Consider the following 27,721-nt stretch of genomic DNA (forward strand, 5'->3'; position numbering starts at 1 on the left):
GAGCTTTCCAAGTGAATGTGACAGCTTTTAAAACTCTCAAAAGGCAAGGTATCCTTGTAGAGGTGCCACCTGAATGCTTGCAGACAATGTAATTATACTGTTGCCTTAGACATTTACACTTACCCAGATGAATTTGCAGTTAAGACTATCTCAGTTCCTGTCACAGCTAACAAGTTGTCATAACAGTAGGTCTGTACATTTGTAGATGAACATTTTGAGAAATAAAAATAGTAGTTAGGCAATAGAGGGCCAAAGTATGGAACTGTCTAGATTGTTTTAGACTGCAGATTTGAAGCTGGTGACTTGCAGGCATGTGCAGTAGGATTAAGAAGCCACAGAGATAATGTCCGTGAGCATATATCCAGCTGCAGACATACCTATATGGTGTCGAAATTGCTGTACATCTTGATCTTGAATCTTTCCATAATTATCGTGACTTACCAAAGTCCTGACTAGATTTTTTTACTGTAATGTCTCTGTTATCTGTTTGGTATAGTAGTGACAAGAACAATCTTGGGTTCAATTTGATTTTTTTTTTTTTTTTTTTTTGCAATTCGATCTTTTGACCTATTTATGGAAATGTTAAAGAGGCACCTCTCCCATTCTTCTGGGCAGCTTGGCAATGCTGTAATCAAATATAACATGAAGCTTGAAGAAGCATAGTTATTGCCAGTATTCAGGAGCATTTGAAAGTGAGCATCAATAAAGTTATGTCTCACTATTTATGAAGGGCATTTTTATCACACACAGTATGCACCAGTGTTGTTTCAAAGTCCTTCACTTTCTTCATAAAGAGAATCTGTTAAGTGCCAAGATGTATTTTGCTACTTCAGAGAATCATTACTTTTCCTGCTTTCTACCTGTGTATGGGTTTCTGTGCAGTTTTTAACTCCTAGTATTTTTTCCATGGTCTTTGTAAACACTTTTTTTTTTCTTTTTGGCAGTCCCAACCAATCCAGTGTTAAAGTTGAAAATAAGTATGGCAAAGGAATACTTCAAGACTCCAAATTTTAAAATTTCAAATTAAATTTTTGTTACGCTTTTGATATATTTAAAAAGCTACTCTACAAAATAGCATGGATTGACATAATTTCTACAGAAACTGAGCATCTTTATGTATCATGTGTAATTTATATTTTTAGCCTATGTCCTTCCAAGGTCATCATTTCCATTCAAAAGCTGTCATTTCCTTGCAGATGACTGTGATATGCAGTGTCTCGTATTGCACTTATCAGTATTAACAAGAGTGCTACTTTAGAAATCTGAACACAATTTACTCTTAATCACAGCCTGAACCCACACATGATGTGCTTTTATTAATGAGAAACTGGTCATTAACCAAACCATCTCAAAGCACTTTTTCCTAATGCTGAATTTAGGAGGAAAAATTAAACAATACAACCAATTCTTGGAAGCAATCAGTGAAATCTATAAAAAGAATCACTACACTGCTTATTGGGTTTCAGTTTATATGTTGTTCTCTTCTTTGTTGATGAACTATGTTGCTAATAATTAAAGTCTGTTTTTGTTTTATGCAGTGAACTAAATGTAGCTGCAGTAGATGCAGACCTCACATTAGCCGTGTCAAAAAATGTGGCAAAGACCGTCCAGTTATACGGTGTAAAATCGGAGCAGCTTGTAAGTGATACCCTTCTGTTAGAGCTCGTGATTTTGTTTAAAATTGCTAATTCTACTTGACTATAAGTATCAGTATTGAATTGACTGAATATTAATATACTGGTGGTTTTACTTTATTGAAATTTTGAAACTTTCTGATGAACTTGAACCCCCCCAAAAAGTTAGATCTATTTAAAAAATGGCCCTCCTACCGTTGTTATCCTTTCAGAATGTAGGAAGGTTTTATAAGGCTTTTTAAAAAAATGCTTGTACCACCTTATGGCCTAATTTCCATATATATATGTCTCAGATTGATCAAAATTCCCCTGTGTTGTGACCACTCACCCCAGATATCATTCATGCAGTTTACCTATTGTGAAATTGACTTGAACTATTTTTTTTTTTTTAAGATTTTATTTATTTATTTGACAGAGAGAGAGATAGCGAGAGCAGGAACACAAGCAGGCTTCCTGCCAAGCAGGGAGCCCGATGTGGGACTCGATCCCAGGACCCTGGGATCATGACCTGAGCCGAAGGCAGACGCTTAACGACTGAGCCACCCAGGCGCCCCTTGACTTGAACTGTTAAAAAATGGCTAGAGGAAGTGAAGTGCTTAAAATTGTAATAAAAAATGTTGATTTACTTTTGAAGCTTTTAACCCTAGAACATGGAAGTTTAACCCTAAAATAATTTTATTTGAAATATTATTTGTATTTAAAATAATGTATAATTAGCTGAATCATAATCCTAATTTTATGTATTAATGTTTTAAAGTTAAGCACACATGTTTAAATAGTGTATATGTATGCTAACTGAATCTAAAGAACAAGGCTTTAGTTTATTTTCAGCTGTGCTGCTAGATGAATTTTAAGGCATGTGCCAAAATCTCTACTGTCTTTATAGGAGTGACCAACTATGTTTTTCACTTTAGCCTCTCTGACTGCTCCCAGATGAAACATCATAAAATGAAGTAATGTGGTTTTACCTATATCCTAGTAGTTCTAGTTGGTTCTGGAATGATTTTTAGGGTAGTTTGGTAACAAATTGAACTGAAGGAATTTGCATAAAATGATCCTTGGTGGGAACAGTCATATGTGGCTTCTTTCAGTTCCAGTGGATGGCCGCATTTTATTTGCCTGTTAATGTGCTGTTTTCCATTCAGTTGTTCTGGTAGCCTTGACAAGCAATTTAGAAGCAGCTTTTTAAAACTTTGTTTATTGAAAACTGGCCCTATACACAGACCATGGCAGCTCTTCATAGGTAATTAGATGACTAATTTTTCTCTCAAACTTTTTTAGTAGAAGCTTTTTAATGATGTTCATTGCTTTTAAAAGCGTGGTTTGTTGCTACAAATGAAATTCAGTATTATATCCAATAGAATCTAGTGTAATTACTGAAAATGTCAGGAAAAAAATCATTAGATAGTCCCACCTGAGAACAACATGGTAAGGAAGAACCAGCATATGTATAGAAAATATTTTGCTTTTTTCGCTCAGCATAATAAAGACATGTATCATATGATCTCACTGATATGAGGAATTCTTAATCTTAGGGAACAAACTGAGAATTGCTGGAGTGGTGGGGGTGGGAGGGATGGGGTCTGGGTGATAGACATTGGGGAGGGTATGTGCTATGGTGAGTGCTGTGAATTGTGTAAGACTGTTGAATCACAGACCTGTACCTCTGAAACAAATAATACATTATATGTTAAAAAAAAAAACAAAAAGAAGAAGATAGCAGGAGGGGAAAAATGAAGGGGGGGAAATCGGAAGGGGAGACGAACCATGAGAGACGATGGACTCTGAGAAACAAACTGAGGGTTCTAGAGGGGAGGGGGGTGGGGGGATGGGTTAGCCTGGTGATGGGTATTAAAGAGGGCACATATTGAATGGAGCACTGGGTGTTATGCACAAACTATGAATCATGGAACACTACATCTAAAACTAATGATGTAATGTATGGTGATTAACATAACATAATAAAATTTAAAAAAATGCCCAGTGGTCCAACCTCAAAAAAAAAGAAAAAATATATATATTTTGCTTTTCTGCTACAGGAGGTGGCAGTGGTAATGGTAAAGTGTGACTTCAGTTAAGACACTAATGGTAGGGGGCGCCTGGGTGGCTCAGTTGGTTAAGCGACTGCCTTCGGCTCAGGTCATGATCCTGGAGTCCCTGGATCGAGTCCCACATTGGGCTCCCTGCTCAGCAGGGAGTCTGCTTCTCCCTCTGACCCTCCCCCCTCTCATGTGCTCTCTCTCTCATTCTCTCTCTCTCAAATAAATAAATAAAATCTTAAAAAAAAAAAAAAGACACTAATGGTAGGGGCGCCTGGGTGGCTCAGTCGTTAAGCATCTGCCTTTGGTTCAGGTCATGATCCCAGGGTCCTGGGATCGAGCCCCTCATTGGGCTCCTGCTTCTTCCTCTCCCTCTGCCTGCCACTTCCCCTTGTGCTTGCTTTCGCTCTCTGTCAAATAAATAAAAATCTTAAAAAAAAAAAAGACACTAATGGTAAAAGGCTTTGACAAAATTAAAATATATCAACAAACATTTGATTGAATTGATACTGGTGGTCAGATAGTCTGTGACCTAAATTATAAATTACTCAGGCTTACGAAACTTACAATGCTGAAGGCTAGCCAGAAAGTCATTTTCAACTTTGATTTTAGTGCCTAAAGAGAGCCTAAGCATTAAGAGTAGAAAAAGCAGCATATGCTTTATTTTAAAAATATATTATTGATTAAGGACTCTCTTATTTTGGGCTAATAATAGTATTTCTGTTACTCCTTTATGTTTTTAAATTTGACGTCTTTTATTCTTTGATCTTGCTGTATTCCTGTTCTTTTAGAATTATTTCACTGAAAACATTTAGAGGAAAATAGCCATAATGTATTAAGTCTTCAGTGGGAGAAAGACTTGAAACAGAATTTGAAGTAGAATAACTACTTTATCTGTAAATGGAAATGTTGACTTGATATATGGTATGACATATTTCTATAAATGGAGGATTCTTTTTATAGATGAAAAATTTAAGTCCACAAGGTTGGGAAGTGACAGAAATCAGATCCTTAATGGAATGTTCAAGCAGTGAGATGAAGGAAGGCTAGAATTTTCTAGACAAACGTGTTTTCAAAAAGGGGGACTTGAAAATATAGAACCTGAAATGTAGAATGAACAGCTTTTCAGAATCCTAAATTTATTTGCCTAAAGGTCAGTTGTGCAAGTTTGTTGACTATCAGAACATTTTAGTATACTTAACTATAGCTTTAATTCCTATCAGGAGATAAGCTCATAAAAGGATTTTTCAAGTTGATCCCTTCTATGAACCATTCTTGTGGTCATCTCAATCACTGTGTATTTAGATAAATTCTTCCACATGCTTAGAAAAGCAATGTTATTTCTTTTTACCCTCATTGTTTTAATATTCTAGGATTTGGTAGAGTATAACATACAATTATATGTATGTAGTGCGTGTATATGCTTATAATAATCTGAGATTTTATCATTACACGTGTTATTTTCTGTTATTAATCAGCAAAATTAGATGTCATACAAACCTAAAACTCTATAGGGACAAATTCTTAAGTTCTTTTCTCTGACTCTTAAATGGCACCAGAGAATTCATTGCTTGAGGTTAGGTAAGGGCCATAACAATAACAACAGTTATTAACCAGTTATAGTGGCTTGGATGATGCCAAAGCTGTTATGTGTCTTACATCACGTACTTCACAACAGCCCTATGAAATGGCAGGATCCGTATCTGCCACTACAGAAGGTGGAAATGGAGGCCAAGGAAAGTTAATAGCATGCCCCAAACAGACTGCTGACAGTAGGAAGCTAGCTAGCAAGTGTTGAAACTAAGCATTTAAACTCAGATTTGACTCTAGACCATGCTTTAAACTGTATTGTGCCTCAACACAAATACATTGTTTTTTATTTGAGAAAAGTAGGATTGTTTTGTGATTTACTTGTTCCCTTGTTTACTTTACAACATGAGATAGAGATCTAAATCTACTTTAATACATGCATGATATATTTTATAGATGTATTATAGCTTATTTAACTTCTGTGGCCTTAATGGTTAGTGTCTTGGTTCATAACAAAGTGATACCAGCTGGGTGCTTTATAAGCAGCATTGATGTATTTCTCACAGTTCTGGAGCCTGCAGAGTCCAAGACCAGGACAGCAGCAGGTTCGGTGTCTAGTGCGGGCCCTTCACTAGGTCACTGACAGCTGTCTTCTCCCTCTGACCTCCCAGGGGGCAAGGGGGCTCTTTCAAGCCTCTTGTATGAGGGCACTAATCCCATTCAGAGTGCTCCCGTCTCATGACCTAAGCACCTCCCAAAGGCCCCATCTTCTTGGGCATTAGGTTTCAAGATATAATTCAGGGGTGGGATGAGTGGGAAGGATACAGACATTCAGAGCATAGTAGATATTTAGATGGTTTAGTAGTTTCGTTTAGAAAAAAAACAGATTTAACCTTGAATTCTCATATGTAAGGGTTTACCACCTCTAGTATGTATTTAATCTAGTGTGTAATGTGAATATTAGCCTCCTAGGTGGCCTTTTGTGAACAAGAGATCAGTGTTTTTTAGACTGTCTTTATTTAAAAGTTCTCATTCACTTGTTTTTTTGTTTGTTTGTTTGTTTGTTTTTAAGATTTTATTTATTTATTTATTTGAGACAGAGAGAATGAGAGAGAGAGAGCACATGAGAGAAGGGAGGGTCAGAGGCAGAAGCAGGCTCCCTGCTGAGCAGGGAGCCTGATGCGGGACTTGATCCAGGGACTCCAGGATCATGACCTGAGCCGAAGGCAGTCGCTTAACCAACTGAGCCACCCAGGCGCCCTCATTCACTTGTTTTGACAGGAGTTGTGAAGTTATATATAATTTGCTAAGTAGAATTTTATGTTCAAAATACATACCTGCAGATATATATATTTTATGATTGAACTGAACAAACTGATTATTTAATGGTTATGTATTGGTAATTTGTTCGTATAGTTCTGAAATGTGACCTTTAGAAGAAAATGTTATTAGACCTTGCTATTGTAAGTTTGAATCAATGTTTTCCTTGTGCTCTGTATATTAAAATGAAATTAAAATATTAGTATATAAGAGTTATTGTGGTACCTTTATAAAGCTTTATAGGCTTGTAAACTTGTGATGTCAAAATTATAGGCAAATATACTAATAAGTAGTCCTTTTAAAAGGTAAACTGTGAGGACATTTACCAACAATAACTATTATCTGGTGGTTTCAGGGGATGACATCTAGAATCTTGGTGTAAATGTCAAATGTGACAAACTGTGAGAAAGTAGATTGGCATTTAATTAGGTTGCAGACCATTTAAATGGAAACAGTAATAGGAATGACATTTAAAGGGAGGTTTCAACTTTAATGCAGGTCAGTAGCTGTGTATGAGGTCAGTAGTACTAGATGGCAGTAGGGTTTTTGGTTTTTTGTTTTGTTTTGTTTTGTTTTAAGCTTTATAAATATACCCTTTATTCTTTGTGTAATTTCTTAAGCAATTTGGAGACTTGACTTTCCTATAGTGGAAGAAAACCTACATGTGTGATATTTAAATGATGATAGAGAGACACATGGGTTCAACTTTTTTAAACAGATTATTTAATGCAGATTTAAATGTCATCTACCTGGATACTGTTCCATATAATATCATATGGTAATAATCTATATTATTAACATTAAAATAATAAAAGGTTTTTAAAAATGTGAAATCACTTGAAAGAGTTTTTATATTAAGTGCAAATATATGAAACATGTCAGTAGATTCTTCAGCCCAAATGCACTTTAGCTATAATACAAATACACTGAGCCCTTTGGGTTACCTACTTTCTTTTTTTTTTTTTTTTATAAAGATTTTATTTATTTATTTGACAGAGACACAGCGAGAGAGGGAACACAAGCAGAGGGGAGTGGGAGAGGGAGAAGCAGGCTTCCTGCCTAGCAGGGAGCCCGATGAGGGGCTTGATCCCAGGACCCTGAGATCATGACCTGAGCCGAAGGCAGACGCTTAACGCCTGAGCCACCCAGGCGCCCTGAGTTACCTACTTTCTTGATTCTTAGACTGCCTTCCACTCTTTCTTACCTCCGTTCTTGCATTGAACTATTTGGATCACTCCTTCTTTCCTTTGAGATCATTTTCTGACTTGCTTCCCATACTTGTGAGAGCTTGATTTTCTGTGGGCTGTGCCAGGTCAGTAGTTAATGGTCATGTTAGTCTAAGATTCAGTAGGCCAGAGTGAAGACAGAAAGAAATGTCAAATAATGGTTATTGTCTGCTGGTTAACTGAACATAATAAAAAAAAAATGGTTATTGTCATTAGGCGGTATTTTCAAAAAAAGTAAGAACTGCAAAGTTGTTGGCCAAAGCCTACAAAGTCTGTATTATCTGTTGCCATTAGAACATTGCCCGACAGACAACCACAACACCTGAATGGCATACAACATGCACTTAATGCTTATACTTTTCCAGGCAGATGGAGGGCAGCTAGGTTGCTTATCCTTTTTTTTTTTTTTTTAAAGATTTTATTTATTTATTTATTTATTTATTTGACAGAGAGAGAGAGAGACAGTGAGAGAGGGAACACAAGCAGGGGGAGTGGGAGAGGGAGAAGCAGGATTCCCGCTGAGCAGGAAGCCCAATGCGGGGCTCGATCCCAGGACCCTGGGATCATGACCAGAGCTGAAGGCCGACGCCCAACGACTGAGCCACCCAGGTGCCCCTAGGTTACTTATCTTGGTTGGGTTTGCTCACAGCAGGGTGGCTGCTGATGGAGGCTGACTTCAACCACAGTTAAATACTCTGCTCTGTTCTGCATGTCTCCTCCTGCAGCAGGCTCTCTTGGGCTTAATCCCATGATGAAGGCAGAAGCACACGAGAGAAAATATTCTCAAAAGTCTGGCTCACCAAAATAACCCAACCACAGTGCAGTGTTAAATTGCAAAGGATGGGGATGCAGACAGGGATGAAGGATTGGGACCAATCGTGCCATCTGTCACAAAGCCAAATTAGGAACATGGCAATAACAAGAAAAGAGAGTTCATGAACTTTTCTTTTTATTCCTTAATGTCCCTACTTGAATCCTGTCTGTATGTATTAAATTTTTAAAAATATCTATTTACATATGTATGTATTTTTTTTTTAGCTATAAAAAATGGGAGTTGAAAATCTGCATATAACACCCTAAAAACTAAGAGCCTACTACTGACTGGAATCCTTACAAATAACATTAAACAGTCAATTAACACACATTTTGTATGTTATAATATCATATACATATATAATATAATCATATACCGTATTCTTATAATAAATTAGAGAAAAGAAAGTGTTATTAAGGGCGCCTGGGTGGCTCAGTTGGTTAAGCGACTGCCTTCGGCTCAGGTCATGATCCTGGAGTCCCGGGATCGAGTCCCACATCGGGCTCCCTGCTCGTCAGGGAGTCTGCTTCTCTCTCTGACCCTCCCCCCTCTCATGCTCTCTATCTCATTCTCTCTCTCAAATAAATAAATAAAATCTTAAAAAAAAAAAAAAAAGAAAGTGTTATTAAAATCATAGGGAAGAGAAGATACATTTATAATACTGCATTGTATTTATTGGAAAAAATATATGTGTAAGTGGACCTGCACAGTTCAAATCCATGTTGTTCAAGAGTCAGCTGTATTATTTTTAGGTGCACAACCTAATATTTTTTAAAGATTTTTTTTTTTTTAAGAGAGAGAGAGAGTGGGGGAGGGGGCAGAGAGAGAGAAACTTAAACAGACTCCCCGCCTGATATGGGGCTTGATCTCAGTGACCCTGACATCACTACCTGAACTGAAACCAAGAGTTGGATGCTTAGCCAACTGCACCACCGAGGTGCCCCTAATTTTTTTTCTTGTGGTGAGAACTTTTTTTTTAAGTTTGTTTGTTTGTTTGTTTGTTTACTTAAAGTCATCTCTACACCCACTGTGGGGCTTGAACTCATGACCCCAAGATCAAGAGTCACATGCTTTTCCAACTGGGCCAGCCAGGCGCCCCTCTGGTGGTGAGAACTTTTTAGCAATTTTCAGTATACAATACAGTATTGTTAACTATAGTCCTCTGCTATACGTTATATTCCCATGACTTACTTATCTTATAATAGAGTTTTATATTTTTTGACCATTTTCACCCACATTTCCCCCACACCCTCCCTCTAGCAATCACCAATCTGTTCTTTGTATCTATGAGTTCTTCTTTTTAAAATATTCCAGATGGAAGTGATATCATGCAGTATTGATTATCTGTCTGGCTTATTTTACTTAGCATAATGCCCTTAAGGTCCATGCATGTTGTCACAAATGACAGGATTTCCTTCTTTTAATGGCTGAATAATATCCCATTGCATATATGTATGTATACATGTATATATGTGATGTATGTATGAATATGTTTATGTGTATACATATATATACATACACATATATATGTACATATATCTCACATTTTCTTTATCCAGTCATCCATTCATGCTCACTTAGGTTGTTTCCAGGTCTTGGCGAGTATAAATAATGCTGCAATGAACATAGGAGTACAGATATCTTTTCAAGATAGTGATTTTCTTTTCTTTGGGTGAATACCCAGAAATAGAATTAGAAGTAGATCCATATGATAGTTCTATTTTTTAATTTTTTGAGAAAGCTCCATAATGTTTTCCATAGTGGCTGCACCAATTTATATTCCCAACAGCAGTGCCCAAAAGTTGCCTTTTCTTCAGATCCTCACTGCTTGTTATATTTTTTGTCTTTTTTGATACTAGCCATTCCAATAGGTATGAGGTGTCATAATATCATTGTGGTTGTCTATTCAGATCTAATCTCTAATTGGATTTTTTGTTTTTTGCTGTTGGGTTGTATGAGTTCTTAATACATATAAGATATTAACCTCTTATGACACATAATTGGCAAATATCTTCTCCCAAGTGTGTATTAAATTTTTATGGAATTTAATATCACTTTCATAGCCAAAAGATAGAAATTTATTACTATCATAATTCACTTAATGATTTTAATTAATGTTAATATTATTTTAAAAAACTTGGGGCGCCTGGGTGGCTCAGTTGGTTAAGCGACTGCCTTCGGCTCAGGTCATGATCCTGGAGTCCTGGGATCGAGTCCCGCATCGGGCTCCCTGCTCGGCAGGGAGTCTGCTTCTCCCTCTGACCCTCCTCCCTCTCGTGCTCTCTGTCTCTCATTCTCTCTCTCTCAAATAAATAAATAAAATCTTTAAATAAATAAATAAATAAATAAATAAATAAATAAAAATAAAAAACTCATGAGCCTTTTTCTGTATACTTCATTTGATGGTATATATTTTGACCCCTTATCACATTCTCTAATCTTTATTGCCCTAAACCTGTTTTCATTACTACAGTATATAATATTCAAATAAATATTTTTCTTCTTCTGTGATTTCTTTTGTTACAAAATATACTTTTGTTTATTTATTTATTTATTATTTTTATTTTTTAAAATATTTATTTATTTGAGAGAGAGAGCACATGAGAGGGGGGAGGGTCAGAGGGAGAAGCAGACTCCCCGCTGAGCAGGGAGCCCGATGCGGGACTCGATCCAGGGACTCCAGGATCATGACCTGAGCCGAAGGCAGTCGCCCAACCAACTGAGCCACCCAGGCACCCTACTTTTATTTATTTTTAACTTAACTTCAGAATGTGGAGTTTCTTCAGTCTCTGAACTATTAGTAGAATGGATACTAACTCCAGGAAATAGAAGTAGTAGTTAGAGACTTGAAAAGAAATTTGGGCAATTGAATCTTGACTCATAATTTTTTACTGCCATGTTAGCACTTCAATACCATGAAGATTTTTTACATATATTACTCACTTTTTCAAGGTATTCTCATTAACAGGATTAGTCTGAATTACCTGGTCCATTTGACAGGAATTAGAAGTCTCAACCCGTAGAACTTTTACCTCTTTTCAAGCATATTAATGATCAAAAAAAGCTTTTATTCTCATCCCTGTTCTAGGGTATTGGAATATAGTTTAATTCCCTAATGTATGCTTCCAAGTTATACTCTATGGAAGTATGTTTTTTGGGGTATTTTTTTGTTTGTTTTTTAAATTTTTTTTTTTTTAAGATTTTATTTATTTGAGAGAGAGAGAATGAGTGAGAGAGAGCACACACATGAGAGAGGGGAGGGTCAGAGGGAGAAGCAGACTCCCTGCTCAGCAGGGAGCCCGATGCGGGACTCGATCCCAGGACTCCAGGATCATGACCTGAGCCGAAGGCAGTCGCTTAACCAACTGAGCCACCCAGGTGTCCCAAATTTTTTATTTTTTTTTTATTTTATTATGTTATGTTAATCACCATACATTACATCATTAGTTTCTGATGTAGTGTTCCATGGTTCATTGTTTGCGTATAACACGCAGTGCTCCATTCAATACGTGCCCTCTTTAATACCTATCACCAGGCTAACCCATCCCCCACCCCCCTCCCCTCTAGAATCTTCAGTTTGTTTCTCAGAGTCCATAGTCTCTCATGGTTCATCTCCCCCTCCGATTTCCCCTTCATTTTCCCCTTCCTACTATCTTCTTCTTTTTTTTAACATATAATGTATTATTTGTCTCAGAGGTACAGGTCTGTGATTCAACAGTCTTACACAATTCACAGCGCTATGGTGAGTGCTGTGGAAGTATGTTTTTAAGAGAGAAAATTGTCAGCATTTAGTCAAGGTTAGGCTTTGATTCACTCAGAGCACCCTCCTACCTAGCATGCTCAGATGTACAGATACACCTAACAGTAAAGATGTAGCCATATTCACAAATAAGATAGAAAGAAAACCTACCTTTGCCTCTTAGGGCTGCTGTAAGTACCAGCCTAGTGTGATGTGAGGTGAGATGGCCTGGTAAGTGGAATCAGGCCGAAACACACTCAGGAATTGGATCTGCAGTATGCCATTGTGATGGGATTTCTAAACCATAAGCATTCGATAGGGTTGTGAATTGGAGAACAGTGGTGGTAGTGGTGGGGAGGGAGGCCTGGTTGAAAGGGCTACTCTAAAACCCCCAGACACTTGGGATAATCAGAGAGAGGAAGAGGAAAAGACACATAACACTTCCTTTAAAAATTAGAAGGCTAGGGGCACCTGGGTGGCTCGGTTGGGCGACTGCCTTCGGCTCGGGTCGTGGTCCTGGAGTCCCGGGATCAGGTCCCGCGTCGGCCTCCCTGCTCGGTGGGGAGTCTGCTTCTCCCTCTGACCCTCCTCCCTCTCGTGCTCTCTCTCTCATTCTCTCTCTCAAATAAATAAATAAAATCTTTAAAAAAAAAATTAGAAGGCTAACTAAAGTTGGCTGCATTTGAATACAAAAGAACTCATTTACATCTTAGAAGACTTTTTTTTTTTAATTATCTTTTTCGATATCAAGCAGATAGCACACTTTTGGGCAACTTTTACTCAACTCACTAGTAGGAAGTTGTGCCAATTCAGAATATTTTCGGAGACATACCTAAAAAATGGTGTATATGGAAATTGTTCTGTAATAGGAATCAAGAAAATCTTTTTTCTCCTCGAACAATCTTTTTTTAAAATCATAATATCTTAGGGTAGGAATTGTTAATCTAGAAGGTGGGTGAAGGGGCTTTAGAGCATCTGTGAACCCCAGGAAATTATCAAATGTTATGACATGTGAATTTTTTCTGGGAAAACATGATATATTTCAAAGAGGTCTATAGTCCTTCCTTCCTCCTGAAATAACTGAACTGTATCTAGAAAATCTCCCAATATGTGTTCTTCGGAAACTATAATGTCTTAATAGGGGAAATAGAAGAGGGGATATGGGCTACTTGGGTAGAATGATGAATGATTTTTAGAAAAGTTGATCAGGCCCTTGGAAGAATAGATGGGAGATACAGTTTGTGACAAAATTTGTGTGGGTGTGACGGCTACTTCCTGTTTTCTGTCCTGTGATAAGAGTGGGTCTTCCCTGGTTGGTGAAACTTTTAGGAAGAGGATTTATGCCAGTTGAGTTCCTTTTGGAGGACCTGCCTTTAAGCAGATATGGCAGGGTCAGAGAAAGCCATTCTGAAGTATTTGCTGTTTTTCAGGGGCTTCATCTCAAAATAATACACCGTATTATTGGAGTGGCATGTCCTGAACTCCTTCATACACAAGTTATACAGAAATCCACTATTTTTGTATACCATCTACAAACAGAAAATAGAATTTATTTTTTAAAAGCATTATTTGCAATGGCATCAGAAAATAACATGCTTCTATGAATAATTTGAGAAAACATGGGCAAGACTGCCCTGAACACTCTAAGTCATATTAAGAGAAATTAAAGGAGTAAATAAATGATGGCACATACTCTCTTCATGGATTGGATGGCTCAGTATAATAAACATATCTGTTCTTCCAAAATTGATCTATAGGTTCAGTGTAACAGTATACTTTTTACCAATGCAGAAATATTTGTTCTACTAATATTAAGATCCATTAGAAACCTACAATAATTAAGATGCTGAAGTTTTAGCACAAGGATCGAGACATGCATTGAAAGAGAAATAGCCCCACACGTATACAGTCACTTGCTGTGTGACAAAGATGGCAGAAGAGAGCAGTGGGGAAAGGATGGTCTTTTCAGTAAGTAATGATGGGTTCATTTGATAGCCTTGTGGGAAAAAAATGAAAGCTCTCACGAGAGGCAAAAATAAATATTAGGTAGAATGTAGATCTAAATGTGAAAGGGGAAACCTAATACAAATACCCATACATGGGGACGCCTGGGTGGCTCAGGAGGTTAAGCATCTGCCTTAGGCTCAGGTCATGATCCCCGGGTCTGGGATCGAGCCCTACATTGGGATCCCTGCTGAGCAGGGAGCTTACTTCTCCCTCTTCTTCTGCCCCCCCCCACTGTCTTTCTCAAATAAATAAATAAAATCTTAAAAAAAAAAATACCCATACATATACACCATGAGACATGTATAACAGCATTATTTATAATAGCCTCAAATTAGAAACAGCCCAAATGCCCATCAACACTAGAATAGATACATAAATGCTGAGATATTCATCAGTGGAATACTGTGCAATACTGAAAAATGAACAAACTACAGCTTACATACATTCCTACGTGGATGAATCTGACAAACATAATATTGAGCAAAATACAAACATGTATATAGTTATTATAAATGAAATATTATGTCCCAAATGATTCCATTTGTTTAAAGAAGTCACTTTATAGGAGGGAGGAGGAGATGATTGAGTTGGAACTACAAGGAAGGGTTTTTGGAGTGCTAGTAATATTTAAATTTTTTGTCTGTGGTTACAAGAGTTTTTGGTTTGTGATAACTCATTTATCTATACCTTGATGTTTTTTATACATTTCTATCTTATATTTCAATTTAAAATACTTTTAAATACCTGTAAAGGTATGTGTAGAGGTGGCACATAGGTGTATCCTAGCTTTATAGGAGGATAATCATTTAGTGTTTAGGACTTGAAAAAATATGGAGGCTTTTATAAATTTTGGAAGATGTTTAGTGACTCTCTAATGTTGAATAAACTAATCTTAGAAAAAAAGTAAAAAAGGACTAAGATCGGGAAAAGTAGAAATGCCTGTTTTTCTTCTTGAGTTCACCAACCACCCACCTCTCCCCAGTTTAAACATCTAAGAACTTCCTAAAATAAACTAACCAAAATTAGATATAATATGCTGTACATTTGGAAGTTTGGAGAAAATAAAGGGATGTGAATGTGTGTGTGTGCGCAAGTGCATGCATGTGTGCGTGTAAGGCATCTTTTCTTGGGTGTAGATTTATTTTTTTACTTTTGTAAAATACATGCGGCCACTCCCTTTGCTGAGAACCCTATTTAGTTGGGAAATCGAATTTCTAATTGTAATCATTCTGGTAGCCATCAAAGATTGACAGTAATGACACGGAATATTGAGCTCTGGGGAATTCAAGATTCCCTTCCTTTTTCTCTCAAGAATCTGTAGAAAATGCTTCAAGAAAATATTGATAGTTTGAGAGCTTGGTTACAAAGTAGTGAGGGAAATAGTGAGGGAGATACCTGGTAATCTTGTGAAGATTTCTATGTGCTAATATGGAAAACTCTCTAAGACATATTATGAAGCTAGAAAAAGAAGGTGAAAATAGTACATTTAGTAGTCCCACCTGTAAATAAAACAGATAATATAACTAAATGCTATTTTATGCTTTTCTCTTTTTTCTTTCTCTTTTTTTCTGGAAGGTCACAAGAAGAAACTGTTAGTGTATAACTTTGGAGAGTGGGATTAAAGATGTGGAGAGAGAACATTTGGTTTTCAGTTTATACTTTTAAGTTAGTTCTGTTTCAATTTTTACCATATGCAGGTTTTTAACTTGCAGAAGAAATAAGTGAATTCGCACCCAAAGGGACTGATCACACTGAGTGAAGCTGAGGAGAGAGAGATACAAGTGGCTTAAAAGCCAACGGAAGTCTGGTAGCTATTGAAGCAGTTTGTGCTCTGGATTCTGTTATGCATAAAGTGGCACCTTCAACCCAGAGCCCCTGGTTTTAAGGACCCTGCTTCTTCAGCCTTGTCATGTGCCTGTATTCTGGAACACTGAGAGACTAGAGACTGGCTAAATGCTTGTGCTCTCCTGGAATTCCTGTGACCCAATCTGATATCCTTGAAACTCTGTAACCTTAACTCTAGATCACGCCAGCCCTTGCAGAATATAGTAGGGGGTTTGGCCTTGGCCTTCATTCTGAAAGGGAAGCCATTTAATGGTTGGACAGAAAAGGAGGAAATCTAACTCAAAAAGAAGGATCGAAATGCAAGAAATAAGAGTAAGTGTAAGCAATTAGTAAACATGTAGGTAAATCCAAGCCTTAATTGCATAAAATAAGAAATAATAGTGACTAATTTGGGACATATAAATAAGATAGAACTGAAATACTTATCCACATTAAAGTTTGAAATGAGGAGAAGGGGTAATGAATTTTAAAGCATTCTTAAAATGCTTATATTATTCAGGAGGACTGTAAAGCCATAGATATTTTGGCTTAAATTGAATATGAATTTTAACAATTTAATTATGACCACTGAAAGAATAGAAATAGAATGTATAACTTCTAAATGAACTGATGGAAAAATGGGTAAAAGAGAAAAGTATCAGTTCAATAAAAGGCTGAGAAATGAACGGAATAAAAAGAAGCAAAGAAAATCATATGAGAATTACATAGTAAGATGGATTTCAAATATATCACTGATCACAATAAATGTAAATAGACTAAACTGACCACAGACATTTCTCAACTTGGATAGAAACAATAAATTTAGCTTTGTGTGATACACCTAAAACATAAGTGATGTGGGTTCACAAGCAAGCAAACAGTCAAAAAAGAATTCTTGAGACATTTTTGGTGCAGAAAGGTGCTTTTCTTATAGCCCAGGGATAGGACCTGTGTGCCGAAAGAGTTGCACTTTTTGCTGTATGAAGCTGATGGTTATATGCTTAGTGCTCAAAGGGGAGGAAACAAGCAAGGAATATGAGGTCATAAATGTCTTCTTCAACTTCCACTCATAAAACTACTTTAGCAAGATTTCTCTGGTGCTTATCATTCAGCTTGATATTAACTATCGGTGAGATGAACAGGCAGTCATGAGACCCTTTAAGAATGTAGCAACCAGTATGTATTTGATCCTTATCGGAACTATGCAGGCTCTAAGTCAGCCTTCTGGGCTAAAGGTGAACATTTTTTTGCTTCTATCTCTCATCAATAAGGACATATAAAGGATGAAGTAAAAGAATGGAGAAAAAATATTTCAGGGACACCTGGGTGGCTGAGTCAGTTAAGTATCTGCCTTCGGCTCAGGTCATGATCCCAGGGTGCTGGGATCAAGTCCCGCATCAGGCTCCTTGCTCAGTGGGGAGCCTGCTTCTCCCTCTGCCTGCCGCTTCCCCTGCTTGTGCTCTCTCTCCCCACCCCTTGATAAATAAATAAATAAATCTTAAAAAAATATTTCAAGCAAATACTAATTAGATGAAAGCTGATAAAAAGAAGAGCTATAATAATATCAGACAAAATAGATTCTAAAGCAAAAAGCATTACTAGGGATTTGGGGGTGTCATAAAATGAGAAAAAGAACAATTTACTAGAAAAGTATAAGAATTATGATACACTTTACAAGGCAGCCTCAGACTAATAAAATGAATAGATAGAATTTCAGAAATTGACAAATCCACTATTAAAATGGGAAGTGTGGGTCAGGGGGTTAATCAGGTCACTGTAGAATGATACTCTTTAGAATTACTTCCTTAAGACTCCTTCTCAGACAGTTGTAGTCATTTAAGGCAGATAAAAAGTTAGAAAGACTTTGCCAGATTTTGCAAAATAAATTTCTAGTTTTTTTAGATAATAATTGCTCTCAACCAGGTAATCTTTTTTTTTTTTTCCTGGTTTAACATTATAAACACTACTAGTAAGGTTAATATTCAGAGAGAGAGGCTTATTACTTTGGAGTTCAATAATATAAATTTTTTTTTGTTATTAGGACTTTAGTTAAATTGAAATTTATCTTTTGACTCTACATGAAGAACTTTGCTATGAAAATTAATACTGCATTCAAGATTGTAGGTTTAATTACATTAGAACTTACATCTCTCAAAAACTGAAAGTAGTAGTCTATATTTGCAAATATATAAACTACTAATTATTTTTTTTAATTTTATTAGCTAACTTAGGTTTTAATAGTAGGATGCTAGGAAATTATTTTTTTTTAATTTTATTAGTTAATTTAGGCCTTAATATAGGATGCTGGGATTTTAGTTTTTCCATATCCCTGAGGATAATAAACTTTCATTTCTTTTGGAAAATCTATAGTTTGAAATTCACTCTGTACTAAACCCAAAGTATTGTAAATCAAAGAGGCCTCCTTCTGTATGCTTCATGTAAAGAGTTTTTCTGTTGATTAATGAATCAATCATAGTATTCATTATTGGAAAATGGGGAAAGCTCAGTATACCTGACAGTGAACAGTTCTCTCTTCTTCAAGGAATTAAAAATATGCAGACTTGTGACTCTAAATTTAATTAACAAGGCCAGTGTTTAGGAGCCAGTGATTGGTCGTGGGTAGGTGGAAATTCCATCTGTTGTTCAAAAGCATAAGGTCCTTAGAAGAGAAATAAATAAGAGCTCTAAATGATCCATTCTGAGCAAATTGTGTTCGCCTTTCCCACCCTCTGTGGTTACCAAATCCCATGTGTCAGGTGGACATTTTGACCTAAAGGACAGGAGTGTGGAAGATCTAGAGGAGGTTAATGAGAAAAATAGGTTGATAAAATGGCTTTGTAACAGGAATACAGGATGTATGAGCAACACAGTTTCGAATTATAAAGCTACATGTCATTCCTATGTGCATATAAACAAGATTTGCTCTTATTTCCACCTTTTTGGTTGTATGTTAACTGTCTAAAGGGCAGTTCATTCAGCTGTCTAAATGGGTTCATTTCAAGCTGTCATCTCTTTGATAACAGATTTGTGTGAAGCCTTAATCTGATGTCAAAACATAGCATTACTGTTGAATCTGTTCTGTGGTTAAATGTACCTGTCCTTACTTTTAGATAAATAGATATGTAGTAACACTTCCTTTTTTTTTTAATCAAGTGGTCAAATGTTGGACACATTCAACAGTCTGAAATATAAATAAGAACCAAGAAGGGAATAAAAATATCCTCTGAACTGCTAGAGCTGATGTCACAGTATACACTTCATTCATAGGAACATCTCCCAGCTATCATGTGATTAGTCCTCTCTTTTCCCACTTTAAAGCAAGTTAGACCAGGATGAGGGGAGATAAGAGAAGACCAAGAAGAGAAAACTAATACCTTAGGAATAAGAGATGGATTCCTAAAAATCTCTAAAAGTTAAAGAAAAAGGAAAGACAACATTTCTAAAGACATGAGTGAAGGGGCAAGCAGCCATATATACCCACTAAGCTCTGATGGAGTCACTTTTAAAACAGAAATGTGTAGTCAAACAAACACAATTCACTGGAACACTAGTGAGCACATACAGTGGTTTATTTTAAGTCGAATTTGCCTTCTTTTTTTTTAAATATATATTTTTTAAGATTTTATTTATTTATTCATGAGAGACAGAGAGAGAGAGAGAAGCAGAGGGAGAAGCAGGCTCCCAAGGAGCAGGGAGCCCGATGTGGGACTCGATCCCAGGACCCTGGGATCATGACCTGAGCCGAAGGCAGCCGCTTAACCGTCTGAGCCACCCAGGTGCCCCTCGAATTTGCCTTCTTAAGGTACATGTTCTGTGTGCCTTATTTATGAAACCAGAAACGTGTGACATACACTGTAGAAGGATTTTCTTGGAAATATTTTCTGATAGTTTTAGCATCTAAGAAAATTAGTTTCATTTGTCAGGGAAGTTTAGTTAAGCTGACATGCCAGGGAAATGAAGAATTGCTACAGAAATCTACGAATTTGTCATTTGCTGTACGTTTGCAGAAACATGCCCTATGTCTGGGTTCCAAATACAATATAATTCTTAATGTGTTACAGACTAGAGATGTTTGATCATTTAATTGTGAGTGCGTGTATGTGTTTAATTTTGTTTTTTATAGGATAATTGACATGTTATAATGAGCTAAGTGATATTTAATTATTCTTCTTGTATTCCTTAATCTCAACCAGGTAATCTATGATGAAGGTATTTGATAAGTAAATAAAGTAAATAAAAATCAGTTATTTTCATCTGTGTCACAGATTAGTAAATCAAAAGAAACTATCTTGGGGCCCTTGGGTAGCTCAGTCGGTTAAGCGTCCAATGCTTGATTTCGGCTTTGGTCATCTCAGGGTTGTGAGGTTGGGCTCCATACTCTGCGGGGAGTCTGCATGAGATTCTCTCTCTCCCTCTCCCTCTGCCCCTACCCCCCAACGCACTCTCTCTCTCTCCTCCACCTCGCTCAACCAAATAAATCTTAAAAAAAAAATAAGTATCTTTCCCCCAAACCTTCTTTTGGGCAAGTAAACAATGACCAAAGCAGTTTATTTTGTCATATTATCTTAAATCTTACAGGGATGGAGATTGTACATCTTTTGTTTTTATCATTGGATAAAATTATCTTGTGCAAAAGTTTCTAAGTGCATTCTACAAATGAACCTTTTTAAATACTTAATGGAATTCCACAATGCCCTTTACTAATATTTTAGTAACTTTCCTCACTGTGTAATGTTTCATAATATTTCTTAACATTTTTGCTTTCTTTCCAGTCTTTTTGTGAGAGTGAACTCCTGCACAGACTAATTTGCTGTTTGTTTGTTTGTTTGTTTTTAGTTAGCTCTGTAACATAAGCACCTCCCATTGTTTTTTCTTACACAATGCGAATTGCCTAATATACCTAACTATTCTCTTATTCTTAGACATGTGGGGTTTTCCAATTTCTCTGTTTTATAAATAGCATTATCTTTGTTCATATAACTTTCTTATATTCTTAGGATACATTTGTAATAGTGGGATAAGTAAGGATATAGCAGCTTTAAGGCTCTTGGAATATATTGTTCATTACCATCTCTTGACCTAGAAAACATTTAGATGAGTACACTTAGAATCATTGGACCATCTGTTCAGAAAAACTGATATGACATAGATCAGGGATTACAAATTGATTTCATCCCTCGTGTCAGGTTTAAGAAATTGGTCGTCACTGCCTGGAGCACTGTGTTTGCGAGACCGGAACAGGACTACTTGATTACTGACATCTTCTATATGAGTGGGAGGGGAGGAGACAATCTGAGAGCCAAATATTTGCCCTTTATATTTTTCATTAAAATAATAAAATAATAATACTACTTTGCCTTTTGTATGTACTTTTTTTGCTGTGAACCCCAAAATTGGATAGAAAGCATGTATTAGATCAAAGATCTTATCTTAATATAAATTCCTCATTAAAAATTAATTTGGTAATTATACAGCTATGCTCACCACTTACAGAAAAATAAGTATAGATATAACTGTATAACTAAAGGTTTATGAGAACTTTTCGAAGTTTTTATTAAAAATATTTGATTTAGGGGCACCTGGGTCACTCAGTTAAGTGTCTGGCTCTTGATTTCAGCTCAGGTCATGATCTCAGGGTTGTGAGATTGAGCCCCCAGTGGGGCTCCGTGCTCAGTGGGGAGTCTGCTTGAGATTCTCTCCCTCTTCCTCTGATCCTTCTCCCCCCTAATATAAGTAAATAAATCTTTTTTTAAAAAATAAGTGCATCTGGGTAAAGTGTCGATGAGTGCTCCTTGCACTATTCTTATTTATGTAATGTTTTGTAAATTTGAAAATAATCATGGCAGGAAGGGTGTTGGAGAGAAGCAGGGCGATCCACCAACCACTCAGGTGTTGGGCTGACTGCATTCTGTGCTATAAAAACAGGATTAGTAGCAGATTATCTTAAATTTCCAATCTTCTAGTTTTATATTTTCACTCTGATATTTGAATTTTGTTCCTTGTTTTTGGCACAGTGATATTTCATCTTTAGTTCTTTTATATAATCAATGTTTTGCTCTTCTAAGTGTAATATTTTCTTTGCAGAACTTTGTAGGTCTCCAATTTAGCCGTCTTATTTTAACCTTAGTTTTTACAAGGCTTGAGGTATCCAGCAGATAACACTTGAAGTCTGGGGATTTTTCTTTTCTATACTTTCTATACTATTTTTCTTTCTATACTTTTTTAAAAATCAGCTTTATTAATATATAATTCACCCATGTAAGTGTACAATTCAGTGGTTTTTAGTATATTTTTAGTATATTCACTTAGAACATTTCTTCACCCCAACATGAAACCACCTACCCATTAGCAGTCACTTCCCATCACCTAATTACTAATCTGCTTTTTGCCTCTGGATTTGCTTATTCTGGATATTTCATGTAAATGTAATCATTCCATATGAGGCCTTTTGTGATTGACTTCTTTTAGTTAAAATGTTTTCAAGGTTCATCCACATTATAGCATGTCTCAGAACTTCATTCCTTTTTTTTTTGCTGGGCAGTGTTCCATTGTACGAATAGACTACATCTTATCTACTTATCAGTTGACATCTGGGTTGTTTTCATTTTTGGGCTATTACACTATGGGATAATGTTGCTGTGAACATTTATATACACTTTTTGTGAACATGTGTTTTTATTTTTCTTGTGTATGTAACAAGGAATCGAATTGCTGGGTATATGGTCACTCTGTGTTTATCTTTGAGGAATCGCCAGACTGGTTTTCCAAAGTGGCCACTCCATTTTATGTTCTCACAAGCAGTGTATGAGGGTTATGATGTCTCCACATTCTGTCCAGCATTTGTTACTATTCGTCTTTTTTATCATAGCATCATCATGGGTCTGACAGGCCTTTTTATACTTTTAAACCCCCAAAACATGGTCATTTATCAGTAATAAAAGGATCTTCATGCTTTTCTAGCAGCATCCATTAAGTATGGAATATATAAAATAAATAGACATAAGAAAACATAAGAAAAATTTTTTCCTTTTCCCATTTCTTTTCTATGTTACTACTTCAAAATTATTTGGAGAGAATCTCATGAAAAGTAAGAGAAATTGGATTTTTAAAAATTGTATAGCTAGAGTTCGTAACTTTTAAATGCCTTTACTGATAGATACGTATTTGGCATTTGACACCTTGAGTCTGCCGTAAACACTGGTGCCACTGATGACTGCCACTTTATTCTCCAGTTTTAGAGCTCAACTTGATTGCAAGGTGGTGACCATGTCCATAAGGAAAAGCATAATAAACTGGAGTTCTTTAACCTGATGTCAAAAGGTCTTATGTTGACTTTGTAGCCATCATCACGGATTGTAATGTTAACAAAGGAATATTCCCTTTAATTGCAGTTTTAATATTTTTAAATTGAATTTTATTACTGCAAGTAGGAATTGATAAAGTAGGCATTGAGTGTAATTTTTATAAATGTATGTATGTGAGTTCATCAAAGGAAAGTAGAAAGCAAAACAGTATTTCTTTCTCCCAGACTTTATTTGGCTAGCTATAACAAAGGCAAGATGATCTTAGTTTCCCAGCTCTCCTAAAAGGCCAGTTTTTCACATGTTGAGATCTATATCCACATTCATGGAGTTGACTTAGATCATTTTTATTTGTCCTACTCAAATTTAATCCACCTTAAAAAAAAAATTGTACAGGGGCACTTGGGTGGCTCAGTCAGTTAAGCATCCAACTCTTAATTTCAGCTCAGGTCATGATCTTGGGGACCTGGGATTGAGCCCAGTGTCAGGCTCCATGTGCAGCAGGGAATTTACTTGGATTCTCTCTCTCTCTCTCTCTCCCGTCCCCACTTGTGCACATGCTCTCTCTCTCTAAAATAAATAAGTGAATCTTTAAAAAAGAAAAAAACAGGGGCGCCTGGGTGGCTCAGATGGTTAAGCGTCTGCCTTCGGCTCAGTTCATGATCCCAGGGTCCGGGAATCGAGCCCCACATCAGGCTCCTGGCTCAGCGGGGAGTCTGCTTCTCCCTCTCCCTCTGCCTCTCCCACTGCTCATACTCTCTCTCTCTGTATCTCTGTGTCTCAAATGAATAAATAAAATCTTTAAAAAAAAGAAAAAAACAGTTGTTACAGAGGACTTGATTAAACTCTGATCAATATGAGAATAGTTTATATGTAGATTCTTTTCTCATATCAAACTATAAGAATTCTAAATTAACTCTTTAAGCATTACATGTCCTCTCCTAAAACTCATGTGTTCAGAACTAAATTAAAGGTGAGGAGTAAAAAGTTCTTAATACCACTTCTACTGATCATCTCTATACAGTATAATCTTAGCTAACTTCCTTTTTCAAGCATATTTTTAATCTATAAAAATGAAAGTAAAACCCTCTTTTCGCCACCTATTTCATGGAGTAGTATGATGGCTGTCAGATGTAAATAGGATGAAGGCTTATTTTTATTCCTCCTTCCCTCCCTTCCTTTATTTACTTTTCTTTTTTTTTTTTTTCTTGTTTTTGTTTTGATGGCTTATTTCTGAGTTTTTGAGTGGAAAGACTATTGGCAGTTGCCAGAAGGTATTCCCTGAGAGTACTATGCTGATGTATGAAAATACCAGCACATCCTGGGCTTTTGCATCACATGTACCTCGGGTCCATCAGCTCTGAAGTGTTGATGGAAGATGTTCTTGTGCACACAGTTGGGTTAATTGGGTTTCCCCATTCATGGTGTTCTCTCTACAGGGGTTCCTCCTGGCTGTGCCTGAAGTCCAACACTTGACTTGGATATTTACAGTTACCATTTTATTTATTTTTTTTGGTCAGGAGGGCATGAGCTTCCCTGTTAAATATGAACTATCATCTTGGTAATTTCTTTTTGTGTTGAATTCTTACAGCTCTCCACACAAGGAGATGCAAGCCAGGTGATTGGGCCTCTTACAGAAGGGCAGAGAAGAAACGTGGCAGTAGTGAATTCACTGTATAAGTTGTACCAATCAGTAACAAAGGTAATCTTTATTTTCTTTTAATTAAGTTCTTTTGACTTAATTTCAGCTTCTTTCTTTTCACCTCAAATTTAGACAACAAGGAATTATTATTTAATTTTTGGCAAAAGAATACAATGAAAACCTGATGACCATAAAGTAAGCTGCAGAATGAACTCTTCTTAACAGTTCTTGTTCCTGGCCTTTATCATTTGTGTCACTTTTCTCTATATATTTGGTTTAAAACATACGAACTCTAGATCATCAGGCTTGGTTGGTATAGTCAAGTTTATTGAGGAAATGATTGAAGGGTAAATCATATGTGTTTCATACCTATTGAAAAGCATAATTTCAACGAACTCTTAATCCCTTCAACATGGAAAGATTCCATCTTTGCACAAAGAAGGGGGGAAGGAGCTGCATTAAACACAGTGAATTTTTATGTTATAATCACTGATGGCTCCTTGGAAGTAGAAAATATATATTCTTTTTGCTGTTGTTTTACTAATGTAATTTTTTAATGATGAACTTTAACTTGTTTGCCTTCATTTATAATTACTGGGAAAGCAATACTTTCAACCCAGCCCTTGAATTGAATAGCTCATGTTTTCTCTCTATAAATTATTTCCAAAATATTTAGTAAGTAGAGAGGTAAATATTTAGAAGACCTGAAGGAAGCTAAAGGTTAGGGGATGCGCTTGAAAACATGACCTTTAATTTGAGTTTTAATATGCTCAATAGGATTTTCGAATAATTTTAAGTGACTATTTACGTAAATTTAGTCCTTTTGTCAATTAGGAGTTTCCAAAAATGTGTATGTCACACATTTAACAATATATTTTAAAGCATTAACAAGTAAACCTCAGAAAAGTAAGTAACGGAAGTAAATAAATGATGTATTTTCCATTCCCTTTCATTATTACTCTAAAGCATCACAGTCAATGAAAGTATCTCTTTATTTAGGCTGATTTAAATGCTTTTATTGATACTTTTGGAATCTTCATTATATTTGTATTGATTTGTAAATGTTTGATATTTGTATTTTAAAGACTTGTTGAAAATTATAGTCAGCCTGGAGAAAAGTGAATTTTTTAAAAGAAATATGTAAATACAGCTTTAGACTGACCTTTTCAAGTTAAAACTTTGTAATTAAAACCTATCTAAAGTGAATAAAGGAAAGTCAACTCTTAGAACTCTTAATGTTTTGATTATTTGAAGTATATAGTATAATTGCTTTATATAGTATAATTGCTATATACAGGAAAGTAGTTTTCAACCTATCTTAACTAAGAAATACTCATGAGTTTTTAAAACATGTATGAGATATGATCTAAAGTAATGATACTATTTTATGTGTCTGTGGAAACAGTTTTATCATGTTATGACCAAAATTAGTATTTATAAAAATAAATGACTTAAAACTTTAACTGTATGAAACAAAACCTTGTTCTAGGTGGTTTCCAGTCAGAGCTCATTCCCACCAGCAGCTGAGCAAACTATAATCTCAGCCCTAAAGGTAAAAGAATTTAATCTTTGACTCTATATATCAAAGTGGGTTTTAGAATTGTTTGGATGAGTGGGAGATGTCACATTTTAAAAATAATTCCAAATCCTCTGCACATACCAAAAGTAGCTGCTGATAATTATCCTAAAGAGAAAGGATACATGTGTGTTTATATTTTCTAGAACTTAAAAATAGACCCTGTTGGTGTCTACAGATTGTGTTCTACTTATGAGAATTTTATCATAAGCAAGGGAAGCAAGAGTCTTCAAGTATTCACTGTGTCTTAGGGCAGTACAGCCTAGTACGATCCCAGTAAAGTGGTGATTCTCTATGAGGGTGATTTTCCCTAGGGAACATTTAACAAAGCTGGAGATGTTTTTGACTGTCATGACTAGGAGTGGGGTGCTCTTGGCATCTAGTGCCAGGGCATCTAGTGCTGTTAAACATCTTGCAGTGCGTAAGACAGCCCCCGACAAAAAGAAATTCCTGGGCCCAAAATGTCAATAATGCCAAGGTTGAGAAACTCTAATGTTTATTTGTAAGGTGTGAAATCAGGGTAAATTCCTTTTTTTTTTTTTTTTTTTTACATATTAACATAAATATACTCAGGAAGTTTAATAAAATATAATGTTGGTATGAGATTCAGAGCCGTATGTAGTTGACAGTAGATAACTCTTACAAAACAAGGATATCATTCATTTTAATGGTAGTAATAGCCTTTATTTAGCACCTGCTACTTGCCAGTCACATGCCATATATTGAAATGTTACAGCAACTGTTCAAGTTGTGTATTATTATCCCTATTTTACACAACTTAGAAATAATAACTTGCTCAAAGTCCTGATGCTGGTAAACTCAGACCTCACTGATGCAAAAGAGTTGTGTCTACTACACCTTGCCATCATCATTCATTGGCTTACTAAATATTTTTTTTTATATTTACTAAGTAAATAATACTGGATAGCAGACTCTGGGGCCAAACTCCCTATATATGAATGCCATCTCAGCTATTTAACTAGCTGTAGGACCTCAGACAAGTTAAATAGTTTTCTCTTGCCTTAGTTTCTACACCTGTAAAGTGGTATAATATAACTGTACAAAGGTA

General features: G+C 36.1%; 1 protein-coding gene across 2 annotated transcripts in view; it reads left to right on the forward strand.

Annotated features, from left to right (window-relative positions):
* COG5 (component of oligomeric golgi complex 5) overlaps positions 1-27,721 on the forward strand; it is a 307,147-nt gene that overhangs the window by 243,338 nt on the left and 36,088 nt on the right. For both annotated transcript variants that reach the window (XM_035020357.1, XM_035020356.1), the window contains 3 exons: positions 1,539-1,638; positions 25,026-25,136; positions 26,566-26,628. In XM_035020357.1, the coding sequence (XP_034876248.1) occupies positions 1,539-1,638; positions 25,026-25,136; positions 26,566-26,628 (274 nt within the window). The remainder of the gene's footprint in view (positions 1-1,538; positions 1,639-25,025; positions 25,137-26,565; positions 26,629-27,721) is intronic.

Source organism: Mirounga leonina, unplaced genomic scaffold (genome assembly GCF_011800145.1).
Source record: "Mirounga leonina isolate KUSES-001 unplaced genomic scaffold, KU_Mleo_1.0 Mir_174, whole genome shotgun sequence".
NCBI classification, from domain to species: domain Eukaryota; kingdom Metazoa; phylum Chordata; class Mammalia; order Carnivora; family Phocidae; genus Mirounga; species Mirounga leonina.